The sequence below is a fragment of the Ciconia boyciana genome, chromosome 1 (genome assembly GCF_034638445.1).
Source record: "Ciconia boyciana chromosome 1, ASM3463844v1, whole genome shotgun sequence".
Taxonomy (NCBI): domain Eukaryota; kingdom Metazoa; phylum Chordata; class Aves; order Ciconiiformes; family Ciconiidae; genus Ciconia; species Ciconia boyciana.
In genome coordinates this window covers 204,848,011-204,866,513 of record NC_132934.1, presented here as the reverse complement: position 1 = coordinate 204,866,513, position 18,503 = coordinate 204,848,011, and the positions used below count along the sequence as shown (strand labels likewise).

Sequence of the window (18,503 nt, the reverse complement as noted above, 5' to 3'; positions counted from 1 at the left end):
TGTACTTAAATCTAAAGAAATACAGGCAAGATCTTCCTGTATCTAATTTAGATATTTTAAAAAGTCCGTATCTGTGTGAGTATAAGAATTCAAAAACATACATTTGTAAAGCACCTGCCAGATAAGATGAGATGAATGTAACTTTAAGAATAGTTTTCAGTCTAAGCAAAATACAGATGAAGGTACATGATCATATAGAGATGGGAATGAGTGGTTTATGAACTGTATAGTGATGAAAGGTGGTTTTCTTGAAAGCTACTGTTTGGAACATAAGGGAATTGCACCTCAAGACTCATGTGTTTAAGACATTAGCTCTGGACTCCAGAACACCATCACCTACCTCCCTTTTACCGTTTCCTAAATGTAGGTTTCCCTGCCTGTGCCTTCCTGCTCATAGAGGTGTAGCACTACTGTTTGTAGCACTGTGTCTCTATGTCTGCCTCTCGTGTTTTCTTGCCTTTACTTTTTCATTGCTTGTTTGCCTCCTTTTTTCTTCAGTTTTGTGGTTTTGCTTGCTTAAGCCTTTAATGCTTTCACAGAAGGTTATGGTATGAGGTAAAGGGAAAACAAGTTTTGTCACTTTGTTTGTGAAAGATAGAGGAATATTTCAGGATTCTGTCAGTGTTACCTTGTTGCTGCTGCTGGGCCTTAATCACTAGATGAACTTTCTCATGAAAGGTAGAATATCTCTACACTTATTCTTTTTCCTGGTGCTCATGCTGGTTTCATTCTGGCAGGCTTGACTTATTGCTGGTTTTGTACTATAGTGCTACAGCAAAAGGAAGTGTCAAAAGCGTATGAAAGGATGCAAACAAGTTATAAAATTAAACTCCAAATCCTAAATCAAAATGATAGAAGTGCTTTCTGTTCTTTGATTTCCCACCCGCCACTTCTTTGCCCTTATCCCAGAAATGTTAGACATGAGCTTGAAACTCTTCTGTTTCATGTACTGTTATATATGTAAAATGTTGGAATTTTTTTTAGATCAATTTCAGCTGGAGCAAACAAGCGCCCGCCATCAACTCCTTCCTTCTATATTGCAGGCCCACTCCCCGATGGATGGGAACAAGCTATGACCCAGGATGGAGAAATTTACTACATAAACCATAAGAACAAGACCACATCTTGGCTAGACCCAAGGCTTGACCCACGCTTTGGTAAAAGTTCATCTCACTTCAGAATTTTTGATTCGCTTCAGTTCACTCAGCTTTAATTTTGCAGGCATATTTTGAAAACTTTTTATAGTACGATTAAAATATATTTTCATTTGAATTATAGAGACCTTATTTAAATCTTTATTAAAAAAAAAAAGATAAAAAGGATTAGCAGATACCCTGTAGGAGTGTATGTCACCAAAGTTTCTAATGCTAGGGGTTGGGATTTTGCCATATGATCCGTACAGTTCCCAAAATTGGTGGCATTCAGAAATTACTTACCTAGAGACAGTTTCAGCCAAGCTCACTCTTCCCTTTAAAATTGCAAAACCTTACCACAGAAGAATCTTATAATTCCCAAACAAATATTTACTTTCCTTTGCTCTATCTTAAAGAGGGCATTGTCAAATAATAATTTATGCTGTTTAAATACACTTGAAACATATACCAGCTTATAATTCCAGCTTGTCACAGTGATGATCATGACAAAACTTTCTGTTTTAAACAATATGGAGAGAAATGATTAGTTTTGTTGTTTCTACTTTAATAATCTTTTTGTGGGATAAAGGCTATGTAATACTGGACATGGAAATAGTACATTAGGGATCACAAGGTCTAGATGTAAAAATTTAACAAAATAGAACTGATACCTCATTTTTTTGTAATGTTTTTGATCTATATGGAAAGCAGAGCTGCAAACATTTAAATAAAATACTGGTACTGATGACTATGAATAGCATATAGTATTAAGAGACTCTGAACTAGTTTCTTAGATTGTCCAAGTGATTGTTCTGATGTATTTAAAGTGGTATTACAACTTTAGTTTTTGTATAAAGCCCTGTGTGTGTAAGCTTTATTAGCTGTATTAATTTAGCCTTGATTTGTTTTCCCAATAACTTACTATTTTCAACTCCTTTGGATTTTAGTTATTTTTCCAGAGCCATGGAAAAAACAGTAGGGGTAAAAAAAAAAAAAAAAAAAAAGATCATTGTGGTTTTCAGGCTTTAGTTTTGGACTCAGTGCAACTAAATGAAAACAGTGTGCAGATCACTGAGTAGGTCAGGCTGAGGGGATACAAAGCCTTTGAAGCTTTACAGGGGTTGACCTAACAACAACTGTGGGCCCCTTTTGGGAGAGGCATTAACTCCATGAATGCCATATAAACACAGAGCTGCAAAACTCAACAGTTGCTGTTCTGTTTTGTTTTTCTGAAACGGCTGTTAGAAATTTCAGCATTTTTGTTTTGTAGGCTTGAGCGCTTACTTTAAACATCCGTTTGCTCTTATGGAGAACACCACATTGTCACACTTTGTTTATAAACTGCTCACCAGTTTGTAGACAGGTTGGACCACTGTGCAACTTGAGCCCAAAGGTGGGGCATATAATGAAGGTTGCCAGCTTTGGCAAATGTCCATGCTGGCTTTAACACCAGCCAGAGTTGCAGACCTGTTTGCGTGTTGCAAGAGGAGTGTGTGGGTAATTTGCAACTTCACAATTACTTAATATGTGAATAAGGCTGAAAAGGAAGCAGTCATTTTGAAAATCAGTGTTGCTTTTTGCAGTTAAAAGAGGCAGGTCAATTATATTTACTTAAGTAATCTTGCAGGGTATATATTTTTCTTTTCTTTGTATTACTTTATAGTTTCCAGTGATGAGCTGGAATTAAAAAGGAGTGTGGAAAAGGCTTTAATTGACAGAGGTCATGACTGAGATGAATCTTGTTTCTCAGAACTATTTTGTACTCCTGTAAACAGTATGGTCTAACTGTAAGGGCAAAAACTACTTGTCTTGTGCATACTGAAACTCCATCAAATGTTAAAGCTGTGCAGTTAAACTGAAAGAAGTTAGAAATGTCCAAAAGACTGCATAAGGGTTTCTTGCTGCATAGCTTCCCTTTTTGGGCCCACTGCGTATGTGTATCCCAGACAGGCTTGAGTACATGCCAAGGCTCTTTATTTTGTGGTCGGACTTTTAATCTGTTCCAGACCTTTTCAGTCAAAGAGCTCAAGTGTAACTGAAAGGGGCAGGAAAGAAAAAAAAAAAAAAAAAGGGAAGAAAAAAAAAAAAGCACGTGGGCTCTTCTGATCTAGAGTGACAGCAAATAGAGACAAGCTGCTAGCTGCTGTTGAGCTTGAAGGAGTTTTCCTTGAAATCTTAAGTTGTACACATTGTATTGTGGTTTATGTTTTTATCATTTGAGCCAAGAAAATACAAAATCTTATTCCTGTTGCTTTCTCACTTGTGACCTCCTTAAGTCACTCCAGTAAAGAAGAAAAAAATCTGTTTGACAGAGCTAACTTACTGAGCCTTGCATTTATTTATCATGTGGAGATCCTCAACAAATATGAGCTGTGACCCTAAATAGCATGTGAATGACTCAGAAGTTTACCTTTCTGTGCTTAATATAGATTGAAAATCCTGTTGGTTTTTTACCTGGAGGATCACCATACTCTCTTCTCTCACTGTGTTTTAATGTAAGAGCTTAGTTTTCACTATTTTTTGACTACTAACACTTTCAGAAGCAATCCTAGGTGAATTCATCTTTGTAATGCTGAAGCTTTTGATTATTACAGTGATACTAATGTTGATGGAAAATGAAGGATAAATTAATTTCTTCCTTGGTACTGTTACTTTCACCAATCTGAAGAACCATTGAAAACAATAAAGCTGTTGAATGGTATGTGCAAACATACTCTTCTGTTCCAGTATTCAGAAACAGAAAGTTTGAAGAGTCTTTGCCCTTGTTGCTTCTTCTGAATTCCCAGCTTCCAGGGAGACAGCCCTTATGGCTCTGTATGTTCCTCACCAGATGGAAGCTTTGCATTCATCTTTCTTTTCTCTAGTAGGTGTGCATATACTTTTTTTTTTTAATGTAGTGCTGGGAATTTTTGATTAATGTGGGTAGAAAAGAAGGAGGATCAGTTTGAAGAAATTGTTTTAGGCAGACACACCTACTGACTGACTTGGCAAGGGGAATTTGGGTATTGCATTCATGCTTTTAAACAGAAAATAAAAGGATGCAGTTAATACGGATTCTTTCTTGGAACAGGCTTTTAAGACTAATGCATCAGATAAGAGTCCCTGTCAGAATACCCGGCTGTGGAGTAGGCTGGGTCTAAAGCCTGAGTGCTCCAAGTTGAAGATAAGAACTTTGCTCCAAGACTCAGATCTAACATCTTTGAAGTGGGCTTGAGGTCTTCAGCTACACCACTTAAATGGCAGTGAAGTCTTGTTGTGGTTCAGATGTTGATCCTCCAAGTCTGCGTATTTGACTTTAGAACAGTTTTGCATTAGGAGAATTCACAAACTTGAAAATCTAGGGAAGAACTAAGTATAAAAGGAGGGTCTTCTCATGCCAAGCACAGGCAATCATAAAAGATGACACGGGATCAAAGGAAGGTGGATGGGAGGGGGGTGTCCTTAGGCCTGTGTCAGCAGGATTCTTTGTCTAGTGGAGCATCTGGTACAAACATGCTGTCCTACCTTCTCAGTGCCTTTGCAGGTCTCATAGAAAGGGGGCTTCAAATTACTTTTTTTTTTTCCTCTTTCCTTAAGGTGGTTATTTTCTTAAGAGAATTGGACTGTCAGGTTGAGCTTGTGTTTTGGACTGTGTTGTCTTTTACTAGCTTCTGCTATTGTCCACTGGTCATTCTTCACAGATCCTACTGTTTTTCTTAAGCCTCCCAGATAAGTTAATATGTTTTCTTGATAGTCAAAGAACGTCTGAGTAGGAAGCAGGTCAGCTATGCATTCCGAGTGGCTGGAGTTCGTGAAGTAGAACAACATGTGCTTTTTATATAAAATTAAATTTCCTAGAACCACTTGAAGTTTGGAATCGTTCAACTTTATTGCTACAAGTTTCCAAGAATAGGCTTTTGTATCAAATACTATTAAAGGGATTTTAACTGTTATTTAAGTTTGCAGATGATACGACTTGTTTTTGAAATGCAACTTAAAATAATTTGCCTTTTGAGGATACTTAATTTGTTAAATTTGAAGATGGGACAGTGAACTTGAAGTGGGAAAATACCGGAAACTGGCAGTTGATTTCTGTGTCTCTATTGGGTTAATTTAAGTCTTGTGTTTAAACAGTAGTACTCCATTAGAGTAGTCAGACAAGTCTGTCTGCAGAAATTGGAGTAAAGCAAGATACTGTTTCAGTTTTCTTGTTATTTTATTCCAGACTTCAGTTTTGTAGGTTTGTTACTAATGTTTGTACCAGTGTTACACAGGCCCAAACTTCTTCCTTCTGTTCTTTCAAATGTTGGAGCTGCCATATGGGGTATGAAGCAAAAGATGTGACCTCAAACTGAAATCACTGTCATGACTTTATTTTTATCATTCCCACTTAGCTATTATGTTAATGTTTTTTGAAGTTCTGTATGAATTTTGGATGAGGGGGCGGGCAAGGCAAGACAGTGTTTAATATCATTATGGAAAGTGCCATAGGGGCTCTGTGTACAGTAGCTGCTTGAACTACACAAGTAGGAAAAGGAATAAAAGCGATGATAACAGTAGGAGTATAGAGAATGCACATCAGGATTTTCTGCTTCCTTTTTTTGTAATGTAAGAGCATTATACCTTTGAAACAATGAAAAGGGCTTGTTCAGAGATACTGAAGTAAAATGCACCTGTAGATTTCATTGAAACATGTATTTATAATTTCCATTAAAAACAACAAACAAACAACCAAAACGAAAACAAACAACCACACAACAAACTTGAAATGCACTTAAAAGCTTAAGCTTTGGAGCATCTGCTAATTTTTAAGTATTGGAAATTAAGAGGAAGTATTCCATAGTGTTGCTTTCTTATGCTTTACCTATTTAGCACTTTGTTTAATATGTGTTTCTCCAAATTAGTTTGTAGGAGCCTTGTCTAAGGCAGATTTGTGGATAAGATACAACTAGAACCCTAGACTGGAAAACTTTTTTTTGGCCTTTGTCTGGTCAAAAAAAAGCCCAGACCTTATGTCTGGTCACAGTGGTGTTTCAGGTTTTTTAAGTTCCAGATCTGCCTTCCATTTTTGCACAAAAGCAGAGCATGAGCCACAGTTGGTTTTGATCTGCAAATTCAATGGCATATCCTCTTTACATGCTCTGTAAAACAAAGTGGATTTGACTCATCTGAAAGGTCTATTGGTATTAGATTTTTCAGTTCCCTGTCCCTGTTCTTCCAGAAGAACAATTTCAAGAGATCGCTTAGGATGGGGGAAAGACTTCTGTATTTTGGTATGTGTGTCAGAGAATGTATACAGATGGAGCAGCATCAGTTTTCAGTGAACCAGTGACTTGTGTCAAAGTGAGCTTGTTGCGAATTTGCAGAGGCAGATGAAATTTCACTGGTAAGCATCCCTTTGTAATAGGGGATGCTGCCCTTATGGTAGTGACAATAAAGGCTTATTAGTTGTTCATCATCATATCAGAAAGTGAAATCTTGTGTTGTTCGAAAGCAGGATGTATTTAGACATCTTTACTGAACAGAGGTCACTGAAGAAATCGTTAAATCTGTCCACAAGTATTGTGTAAGGATGCAGTTATCTACTTTATGTAGAATATTTGTATAGTAATAAAAAGGGGGAAAAAACACCACTTTTATTAAGGATTTGCAGGGCAGTAAGTTTATGTAAGTTTATACCTGTTTTGGGTTTTGTTTGGGTTTGTTTTGTTTTCAGAATGATTTAATCCTGTTTGAGAAAGGAGATTTGTTGGTAATAGTGTCTTTATGCCAGTAAAAATAATGTGTACTTCTAGTGAAAGAAAACTGGACTCTTAATATGGTCATTTTTTCCACCATATCCTTTTAACACCTCAGTTTGCATGTCTCTGTTAATGAGCATACTACGTTAAAAATTGAAGGTGCATCGTTTTGAACACATCGTTCTTTATCTGTAATCTAAATATATATACACACAGAATAATTATATACTCTATATCTAATCATATATAATCTAAAATTCAAAGAAGCGTCAGCTTTTTTCCTCCTTGAACTCAATCATGTTGAAACATGACTTCAGTTTCTTATATACAGAAAACAATTTTTCTCTATTTCTTCACAGTATACTGTTGATGATTTTTTTTTTAATTACAGTAGTTTTAACTGGATTTTGTAACTCCTATTTAATCATTTCTAATGGGCTTAAGAGAGATTAAAGATGCAGATGTGCACATGCGTATACACAGGGTTTGTTCCCCTCAAACTGAAGGAAACCTGCATTAAAAAAAAAGTTTTCATGTTATTTTATAAGAAATTATACAGAAGCTTGTGTTTTGGCCTAATTGACCCAGGAAGTGTTACGTGGTGATTAAGCAGTGACACTCTTTGCAGCTAATACCCCTACGTAGACTCTTTGCTGATTAAACTTTGGTCTAAAATGCAGACTAGGTTTGGTTAAATATATTTTTCCAGATATTTAGTGGACAGACATAGTACCTTGATGAGCTCAGAGTCCTGCACTTTCTGTGGTCTTCACTGTTTCATACACACACTTTAAACTTAAATGACATTAGTTGAAGTTTCTTCTCATAATCTGTCCTATGCAGTGTGTCCTACATAGTTCTCCTGTAGTACTCATACTTATGCTGTCAGTTCCATTCTGTATGAAGATTTAAAAATAAAGACAAATATGTTAAAAATCATTTAGACTTCCAAAATTAAAATTGATTTCTTTTTAAAGAATGAAAAATGTTGTGTTTTGTATGCATGCACTGAGCAGAAGTTTCTTATAGCTATTTATGTTATTGCTGAATCTCATTTATATTTGCTTTTCTGGCTGGCCAGAATATTCCAGTTCTTATGAAACTGGCATACACTGAGTGAAAGTGCTTTATAAATACTGCTGTTGACTTCTGTGGGGAAAAAAGTCAGATCCATGAACAACTGCAACAGCATTTTACTCCAGTTTAGTTTCCAGTGTGTTAAGAGTCTGTGTATGCTATAGTCTTAGTGGTGGTCAATCAACCCAGCTGTTGCACCTCTGCATTTTAGGATACAGAAAGACTTTTAAAAACGATGGCAGCTTTATCAAAGAAAACAAAGAACTGTTTAAATTAATTTATATTGTTTTAATCAGCAGGTGCTGTAGTCATAGAAGAACAAAATGAAAAATATTGATTTCACTTGAATACAAGTAGTTGATAAATGCAGAGAAATCAGTCTCTAGTTTGGACCATGTTTCTGTCACAGATAGTATTTTAATTGGATATATCTGGTTTTAACCAAGAGTCCAGCTCAGGAGTGTATGAGTATTTCTTTTTACCTAAGACACTAAGATTCGTTTGTACACTTATGACAGCAAAATGAACCTGGAGAACAGTCTGTTTCAGGTTTCCCCCTTACTCTAAGCTCCAGGATTCTCAGATTAATCGGAAACTGAAAACAATGGAATATTTTATTGTGCTAATTTTTAGGTTTTTTTATAACAGCAGCATTATGAAACTGCAACTGGGATTTCCTTAAGGTAATATAGCAATGCATTATGAAGAATGCAATCCAGAAACATGATTTGTATCCTGATTAAACAACAGATTGTTGTACCAAGTCTCTCTGAAAAAGCCACTTGGAACAAGTTTTTATTACTTCCGAGACTCGTTCTTTCAAATCCTGCTGGTAATTTTTTTTTCTTCACAGCTCTTTTCAATTTAATTAAAGAGGATTTTTGCCTTTGTTGCAGTGCTGCAAACTAGCATCATTCAAAAACCTGGCCATAGCCAAAAACGGTGCACAAAAACTGTCTAGCTTCCAAATGAAGCTGAAGGGGACAAGTACACTTTTTCAGTTCCCTCAATGAAAACATGGATTCTTATTACGAAGAACAGTAAGTTAGAGTATGCTCAGATCCTGAGCTGCTTTGTTGTCATTTGTTCAAATAAATAATGTCTTTGAATTCGCAGATTAAAATTAGTTTTAGTTTTGAAGGGTGAAATGATAAATACAAAAGAAAAACCATCAAACATTCAGCTGTCTGTTAATCATTAAGATTGCTCTTACAGCAATCTTTGCATGTAATTCTGCATAGGGGAAAGGTACTGTGTTACTGCAAACTGTCGGTGCCCTGGGACGTGTGATTTAAATTGGCATAGGATCTTGGGAGAGAATTAGCCTTTTATGTTTGAGTTGTTAACAATCTGCTGGCCTTTTCTCTGTAGCACCAATGACTGGTAATTGTTTCTCTCTCTTGGTTTGTGGTTTTAGGTTTTTTGTTGGTGGTGGTTTTTTTCTCATTAAGGATGTAGGCAGCAGTCTAAACTTTTTTCAGTAACTGTCAAGTATTATCTGCTACAGTACAGAACAGGCATTTTGCTGTTGAGTTTGGACAGTAGAACATTTAATGTGTGGCATTTGAAGACCACTAATTCTCTGTTCTCAAAAGCGTACTGCAGCTATTACAACTGGCTGTAGTCTGCAGATTGTTAAGCTAAGCCATATTATAGGACAGCAAGATCTTTTTTTATTGTCTTAAGTTGCTCGTGTTTTTTAACTTGTCTGCCCCTCCTCCTCCCTCAAATCCCCCTCTTCTAGAAACAAAGACTTGTTTGTTCCTTCTCTGCCTGTGAGGTCTCTGCAGCCTCCGCTGTGTGGGTGCAGAGCCCCTTATTTAAATGCTTTCCATACCCATGGAAGGTAAGGAACAAGATGCATCAGAAAACTGGTAAGTCCTAACTCTAATAGATAAGTGAAGCTCTTTGCCTTTGAATTCAAAGTACTTAAAAAAAGAGCTGTGTGTGTCAGGATCATCACAAACCCATGAGGTGTGGAAAAAAAATAAAATGTGCTTATCTGAGATCACATTGATAAGCATATTCTTTAGAGTGCAGATTTTTGCAGTCACGTCCTCAGTAAGTAATGGAGATTTGAGAATTTTTTAAACAAAAAAACCCCAAAACCACAAAAAAACCCAAACCACAAAAAACCCCCAAACCAAAACAAACAAAAAAACCCCAAACCAACAACAACAAAAAACTTTAAAACCCTCTGTTTTTTCCTGTCACTTGAAACAAGATGTGTTTTCCCTCTTTTCATTAAATATTGTGTTGGAAATTATAGAAAATTACATACTTCTTTCTGTTTCCCTTGAAGATAGCACACTTGTGTAATCAGCCAAGATGGCTGAAAATCATTCAGTGTTATTACTGCTTTTCTTTCCAATGGTTTTTCACTTGGGTATGTTGTTATGTCAGTAAAATTCAGTTAGCAATATCTTCTTTTAATGTCCAAACTTTTAGTTTAATTTCACAGTTAAAAACAGTTCCCTTATGTGAAAAACATCTCCATGGTCTGTTCTGAGGACAGTTTAAAATCTTGTTAATTTGAAGTGTTTTGCGCTTGCATTCTTGTAATAGTAAAATGCTCAGAAAAATCCTTTTAATGGATACCTGAATAAGAGTTTAGAAACTAGACTTTTAGATTTGGTTTCTGAAGAGGTACCAAATCATATAATTAAATTTTCCCCCAATATTTATTGATGAATATTAAGTATACACTGTGATATTGTATATCTGTACACTGTATATCTTGTGATATTCCTGTTTTAGCTACGCTTTCAGTTAGAAACATTACTTTCAAAGTGGATGTTAGAAGGCATTTCAGGGATCTAGGATAATGGAATAAAATGAAAAACATCAGACAAACATGATTTGTTTCTTACAGTTTTAATTGCAAAGTCAGTAGATGGGAAGAATGGAGCAAACTGTGATCAGAGAGAACAGGAATAATACAAGCAGCTGTCAGAAAGATACAGGTATATAAAATATGGAGAACTTGGCATGAGAGGGAAATTATTTCCAAAGCTGCGTATTAGTGGAAAAGAGATGTAGGGAATTAATACTTGTATGGTGCATGCAGGAAAAACAAATTCATAACATGTTGAAGAGATGTTAGTGATATTGCACTTAAGTGTTTAAGTAAGGTTAGAAACTGTTAAATTTTTATGAGGTTATCTGTAACATGGCTTGTCTGTGAACTGCATGAGGCAGGGACTCGGAAACCATGATTATATAATTGGAGACTAGACCAAAAAGGTGGCCTTTTTAACCTAAAGAAAATTGACATTCTTCAGCTTTGGGTACTTAGTTTTTACAAGCTAGGTAGTTTGCTTTTAACGTAGATGTCCTTCTTTCAGGTGATTGTAATTTCTAGCCTTTGTCCCTCTTTACTTTCCACTGTAATTGACCTTCCATCTTGTTTAATAACAGGGTTTGAATCCTGGAACTTCTGAAGGGTAGTACAGACTAATGCTTGAGTTGCAGGATTAGCTAACAGCAGGAGAAGACTGTTGTTTTCTGTTGTCCCCTACTAACCCCTTCATTGTCTGCCTTCAGGGTGAAAGAGGGTAAGATATAAAAAGCAAAAAGCATAGTTCTGGTGCCAGACTTAATAGGATTCTGGGTAAAAAGAGAGAGAGGAGGAGAGAGATTCCCCACTCCAGCAGCGTAATGTCCAGCTTGTCTAGAGCTGCTAGGTGGACTGCCTTTCTTTTGCATTGCTCTCTCTGGCTTCAACTTTGCCCTAACTTGGTAAATGTAGGTAGTCTAATTGCTGTCAGTCTTCCAGCAGAGATTGCCCAGTGGAGGTCCTGGAGCTTGTAATTACAGTTCGCTGCTCACATCCTTGCAGGACAGCTGTTGGTGCTGTTGAAACTTTTGCTTAACAGTTTCTGGTGTCTTGGAGCATATGAACTTTCTGTGTCTGTTCAGCAGAGGAACAAGCTGTCCTGTCTCTTCCTGTTGCTGGCCTAGGGACCACAGCTCACAACACGAAGCTTGTTGGTTGACTCATCCTGGTCACCTTCTTCCTGAAGTTCAGTTTTGATGGTGGAGTGGTGCCAGATGTCTTGTAAGATCAACTGCTTGATTTTAACCTTTAATGCACAGCAATGTTATCTTCCCACTATTTTTTTTCCCCACTGGGTCAGGGTGGGACTTGCAGGTCAGAGTTGAACCTGCAGCCCTTTGTAATCATTCTGTTGTTTCTGCTTGGTATTGGAATTCAGTTTCTATTCCTACTTCACATGTTTGCTTACCTTTACAGGAAGTTTTATCTTATTTGTGATCATATGTATGAACCTGTCTCACAAGTAACTACATAAAAGGTTATTTCTAATTATTTCAAGCTATTTGACACTTCATTTTATTTTGACTTGAGTCACGAAAATGTGACCCACCTGTCCATTAGACTATTGACTCTGTGCTGGACCTCTGGAATAGCTGAAAGGGTAGACTAGAGAGTTGAATCTGTAACTGGTTTTGACTTTTTTCTTTTCTGTTGTCACTCCAGTGAGCATATGGCATTTCTTCTTCATATGTTACCTCTCAATGGAAAGATGAGCTGTGGCAAGGGAAAAAGGGAGCAAAGCAACAGCCATTTTTACTGCTATTATGAGATAAATATATTTAGGCTTTCTTGAAACAGAAGAAAAGGACTACTGTGCCTTAAGTTGAACGCTCAAAAGACAGTGGAGACTGAAGGGCTTTTCGGAGAAAAGATGATACAGATTCTTTGAGATAATTCTCCTTTTTTATAATAGTTAGAAGTGTTAGCGTTCCAGGAATCCTCTATATATGATGAAAAAATTAATTCAAACTAATACAACAGATGGTTTTCTTTACACCACATCAGCCTGTCATCCTAAAAGAAGCTCACTCCCTTTTTTTTCTTAGTTCCCATAAACCATAATCCTTGTTCCCAGAAAAAAAACCAACATCCCTACCACTCTCCCATCGCTGCTTCAACAAATGCATTCTGCAGCATATTGTGAATGTTAAGAGATTCAGGCTGTTCCAGACAACAAGATGGAGAGCTAATTCTAAAAGTGAAAGCCCCTGAAAATAGTGCCCTTGTAATACATTCAGCCTTTCCCAGCCCTCTCTTTCACTATGGGAACTCCACTGGTCTTGTGTAGGGCAAGAATCAGGCCTGTCACGTAGATGCATCCCAGTCATGCATTATTTTATAAGTAAAATTGTCTTAGGTCTTGCTTTCATGGAGGAAAGGAAGATGGGTTCTCATTGTGCATTAGGCATACAAGACGACCCTTTTTCTTCTCCACACCCCAGAAAAGATGCATCACATACTTCTGTGGGGTAAAACAAACTGAAGCACTAGCAAAATGTTTTCTATGTTGATGGCAGTATTTTTGGCTATATAATTCATCTGCCATTTCTGTACCAGCTCTAATTTTGCATGTCAAGATGTCCTAAATGGAGGGCAGACAAGGATGTGAATGATTGTTGCATGACCTGCACCACATTGGGAAGAATGGTAGTCTTTCACCAAATGTAGTTTGACATAAGTGAGATGATCTGTTTTGTTATTCTGTGTGTTCTTGAGTTTAATGATTCGAAGATTTCACGTCAATAAGAAAAGTAACTTTTTATTATTTGTGTCTAAATTGAGAATAGTTTATTAGGAAGAAGAGAGAGATATCTTTCTAATTAAACTTGAAATATTTTACTATGACTTTTGAATTTTTCACCAACTTACACATTTAACTGTTTTCAGAACCTTTTAGAACAAGTATGTACTCTTAAATGTGAGACTGTTGCATTGATTTCACATGAATAACATGTAAGCATACATTTCACACTCTGAACATCAGCGTAGCTGCATGTTTTGTACTGTTATGGCTTGTAATTTTATGAAGTTTTTAATATATGCCTTCTAAGGATAATACTTTCCTTGCATGTATTTGTCTGAATTTCATTTTTAAATATTTATTGTTTTGGTTCCTTAGCCATGAATCAGCGAATCAGCCAAAGTGCTCCAGTGAAACAGCCACCCCCTCTGGCTCCTCAGAGTCCCCAAGGTGGTGTGATGGGTGGGAGTAGCTCCAATCAGCAACAACAGATGAGACTTCAGCAGCTGCAGATGGAGAAGGAAAGGCTGAGACTGAAGCATCAAGAACTGCTTCGGCAGGTGAGGCCACAGGTTAGACACCTACTTCCACTATTTATTTTGTATGTTTTGTTTTGGCTAAGTTGTTGTTTCAGTGAGTCTTAAAGACTGGTGACTGTACAAAAAGCTTTGAGATCTAAAAAGGTCTAATTTCATTCTGTTACTGATAATAGCTTGGTAGTGAAAGCGTCTGACTTATCAGACTGAAGGATTTTGCCTTCCTCCCTCATTCTTCTAACAAAACTCTCTGAGAACAGGCTTCTTTACTATTAGGATGACATCATGCACTGTTGATATGATTGGATATTCCTCTTGAGAATGTATTTCATATTCATTGAGTTCTGAGTCATGCAAAAAGACAAGAAGTTGGTTCCCACAGCTGCTTTAGTTCTCCCTTTTAAGTGGAGGAAAGTCTTTCACTTTTAGAACCTGTCGCAGCCTGTAGGATTTCAAAGTACTTTTAAAGTTTATATAAGATTCATTGAGGAGACACCTTGTTGCTAAAATCTTATCTGTTAAACAGTGGAGTGGAGCATGGAACAATGGAATCACTCATGCTGCATTTTGAACCTGTGGTTTTCTTTATGCTGAAGAATTTCAAACTTCATACTTAGGCTGCAAGCTATTCCTTTCAGTATTTTTCTACTCTATGAATATAGCTGTAGAAATATTGAAGTGTAGGACTGGACATTGGAATATCTGGATTTTTAGTTCAGGCTTGACTTCCATTTGACTTTAAGCCTTCTGCTTCAATTTTTCCATCTGAATGTTTTAGGAGTTACTACCATCTGTGCTAGATACTTAGGATATTCTTTGGTTTTTTGACACTACCAGAGAAAGCACTAATCATTTCTTTGAGGAAAACCTTCTAAAATCTTACCCTGTTCCCTTTTCACTTTGGGTGATGGGCCTTGTATCACTAGAGGATAGTATCTTAATGTCCTCAAAGACAGATTTTCTCTTTCTTCATCACCTGCAGTATTCTGTCCTGGAATCTGACTCCTTTTATCCCCTTTGTAGTCCAGGCCTGTTTTGTAGGAATCTTCAGCATCTCTTGGTGTAAGATGGGTCATCTTTACAGCCGTTACTTTTTATAGTACTCTAGGTAAGAATACATTGCAAAGGTGGCATCAGTACTTTCTCTCTGCTTAAGCATCTGGGCTTCTGCTGTTCCTGCTTTGCTATTAATCCACCAAGAAACATTTTACCCTGTGCTAGCATGCTTCTAGGTAGGCCTTCTAATTGTCTTCTTGCCTCAGTTGTCATTGAGAACCTGACTAACTTTGGACCAGGTGACAGCCAGTTCCCTTCATGTTGTTCTCCCTGGTCGTTAAGCTTATCTGTCAAATATGCATCCTTGGTAAATCTTTGAGTTTTTTTTCACTGTGTCGTGATTTTCATAGTTTAACTCCCTTATCCTGTCTCATCTGGCCTGTCTTGGGGGCTTGATACTACAAGATGGTGTTTATAAGACAGCCTGCATAGGCAAACCATGCAGCTAAAGTAATTTTTATCCATCTTATTTTTACTCTTAGGCATTGCGGAATATCAATCCCAGCACAGCAAATTCTCCAAAACATCAGGTAGGCTCTTAACTGATGTTTCAGCATAATTAGAAAAATGAAAGCATTAAATTAGGCTAGCAGAGGAACACTTTGCTACATAAACGCCTTCTACAAAAGAAAAACAAACAAACAAACCCCCAAGCTCTGCCATACACATTTTTGAACCACTTCTCTGGGCATGACCCTAACGTTGGTTTTAAGAATGTTGCATTACCACAACTTTATATCAGTATTTAAAAGCAAATGAGGAATTTGTTGCACGGTTTTCTTCATTGGAAACAACCTTCTTGTTTAGCATTCTTGAGGATACTGCCGTTCCAGTCCTGATGGCATCAAGGTTTGTTTTTAAAGCAAATCTCCAATTATATCTAAGGTAGTAGTTTGTGACTTTTTAGTACTGCTCATATGAATGTTCTTATCAATTTGTTTAAACAGGTATGATCTTAAAGAAGGATATCTGTAATCAGTTAACAAAAAGTCACTTGAAATATTTGTTATTTTTAAGCATGTAGAGTGTAACAATTTAATAGATGAGACTAACAAGATAATTGCTATGGGATATAATATGTAATTATTCCACTTTGACATTTAACAGGCTCCTGCACTGATACATTTTCTGTATAGGAAACAACAATTCTGAAAAGCCTCCCAAGCTCAGACCAAAAGAAAATTGGTCAAAATGTGAAGCATAATAAACAGTTTAATGCAGACTTCTTTTAGGCTCTTAAGAAGTTGAATATAGAATGAATCTCTGAAAGGGTGGATTTATGGATATATTCAGAGAGCTTCTTGCTTGCTATTGCTAACAGTATTCTTAATATACCAGTTCTTAGGACAATATTTATGTTGGCTTGTATTACACTTTGTTTTTCTAAGAAAAACACTATATGCACTAGGCAAGAAAAACAGAATAAAAGAAAATATCCTGTGTTTGGAAGCTGTGAGTACTGGTGTACTATTGCATTCTGAAGAGTACCACAAAATTTGTATATTACTAGTTCTCCTGATCTTCAAAATAGAAACATCAGACCTTAGAAACAGTACTGACACCCTGGAAAAAATACTTTCTTGTTTGGCAATATCAGTGCAGCTCTAAAACAGAAGCATTTTAATTGAGTTGTAATTATTTGATTAATTTACAGAGCATTAAGCCCACGATGATCTTGTTGATCAATATTAGATTCTATTATGAAGGAGAAAAAAATTCCTTAAGAATTGCTGGTGTACAAGGGAATAAGCAGAGAAGCACACTCCTCCACACCAGTTGGAAACACCTTATCTTCTGCCACAGTTAGGTCATTCAGAAGGGATGTTTTTCTTACTGAATGCCAAAAGTGTATTCTATGTTTTCTTGTATGTCTGAAGCCCGTCATACAATTGTTCGCTTTTCCACAGTAACTTCTTCCTGTTGCCAACTCAGAAATATTCAGCAAATGGAGAACTTTAGGATCACTTTCATACTTAATAAGATTTTTGGAACTTCTTGAAATTCTGTCTTAAAACACTAAAAAGCTGCAAAAACACAAAGGGACCTTATTGATAATTCATTAAATGTATATGTAGTGGTCACTCTGCTTTGTTTGGGATGAGAACTGATGAAAGGATTTATGCAAAAATCAGGATTCTAGTTACATTTAAAACTGGCTTCATACCAGGCTCACTTGTATACTCACCTGCCTGGGATCAGTTTTATTAGTCTGCACTTGCTAATGAGTCAAGCTGTGTTTGAGTGATCTGGTGGACAGAAAAGTAGGCAATCATGTCAACTTCAAAGTTCTATAATACTAGATTATTCATGTTGTACCATCTAAATGTATTTTCTGTATTTTCCTGTGTCACTTCAAAAACGTAACGAGCAGCCACATGTGGAAGAAGGTGCCTAGGGAACTGCTTCTGGAAATTGTTCTCTAAACGCTGCTTGAGGCCTTGAACTATAGAGGCAAATTTTGTCTGTCTTCTCCAGTGATGCTATTATTGAAGTCCCAATCTGTACATCCTATCAGGTCATAGTCAACCTAGGGAATCTGTGAAAACTCTGTAGAAAGAATGAATATTTCTTCAGTCAACTTCTTCTTTTTGACAGATCCTTTCTTTCCTTTGTGAATAAAATTAATGAGATTTAGAGGAATTATCTGCTTTCATGTTGATAAAGCTGTGCTTGGGGGAAGAATAATAGATTCTCTTGCTAAATTTTAGATGTTCTTTTAAGAAATATTGAAAATAAAATCTTCAAATGTTCAATGCTCTTAATTCTGGGAAGACTAAGTCTATTTTAGAGAAGGATTGTCAAGGTCTTCCTTTTGTAAAGAAATTATATTATACCAGCATTCTTGAAGCTTGTCTCTAATGAAGTATCTCTCTTATATGGATTAAAAAAACCTGAGAAACGTTCCTTTACTTTTAACTGGATCTCTGAGCTGTTCTTAATCACAGCATGAAATAGGTTGGAAGGGACTGGTGGAGGTCTAGTCCAACATCCTGCATCCAGCCCAACCTCCTCTTCCTTCTTGACATTTTTGTCCACATAACCTAGATATAGTGACATGGTTGTATTGATATCTTTGGTCAGTTTTTTTTAGTACTGGGCGAACATTGTGTCCTTGCCAGTTTTTATGTCTCTGCCATGATACTGTAGTATCCTGTAGTGATGCTAACACTCAGAATGTTAGGTATGGAGGGCTTAGCACTTAAATACCTCCTGGAAAGATTAAACAATTGCTCAGCTTCATCGTTTGTAGCAAGTACTGTAAAAGACTCTTGTTTGAATGAGGATGTATTTTATTACAATTTAAAAATGTCCCAGTCAAAGGTATTTGAAGCAAAAATCGTAACTTCCATATTTTACTGTATATAAACAAGAGCTGTTGATACATCCAGGGAATTTGAAAACATC

The 18,503-nt window shown here is 36.6% G+C and overlaps 1 protein-coding gene across 8 annotated transcripts in view; it reads left to right on the top strand.

The window, feature by feature from the left end:
* Positions 1-18,503, top strand: part of YAP1 (Yes1 associated transcriptional regulator) — an 88,709-nt gene that overhangs the window by 53,878 nt on the left and 16,328 nt on the right. Inside the window, exons 5-7 of one of the 8 annotated variants that reach the window (XM_072850654.1) lie at positions 1,044-1,157; positions 13,885-14,078; positions 15,581-15,628. In XM_072850654.1, the coding sequence (XP_072706755.1) occupies positions 1,044-1,157; positions 13,885-14,078; positions 15,581-15,628 (356 nt within the window). The remainder of the gene's footprint in view (positions 1-1,043; positions 1,158-13,884; positions 14,079-15,580; positions 15,629-18,503) is intronic. The other 7 variants (XM_072850655.1, XM_072850658.1, XM_072850659.1 and 4 more) reach the window with 7 other exon arrangements.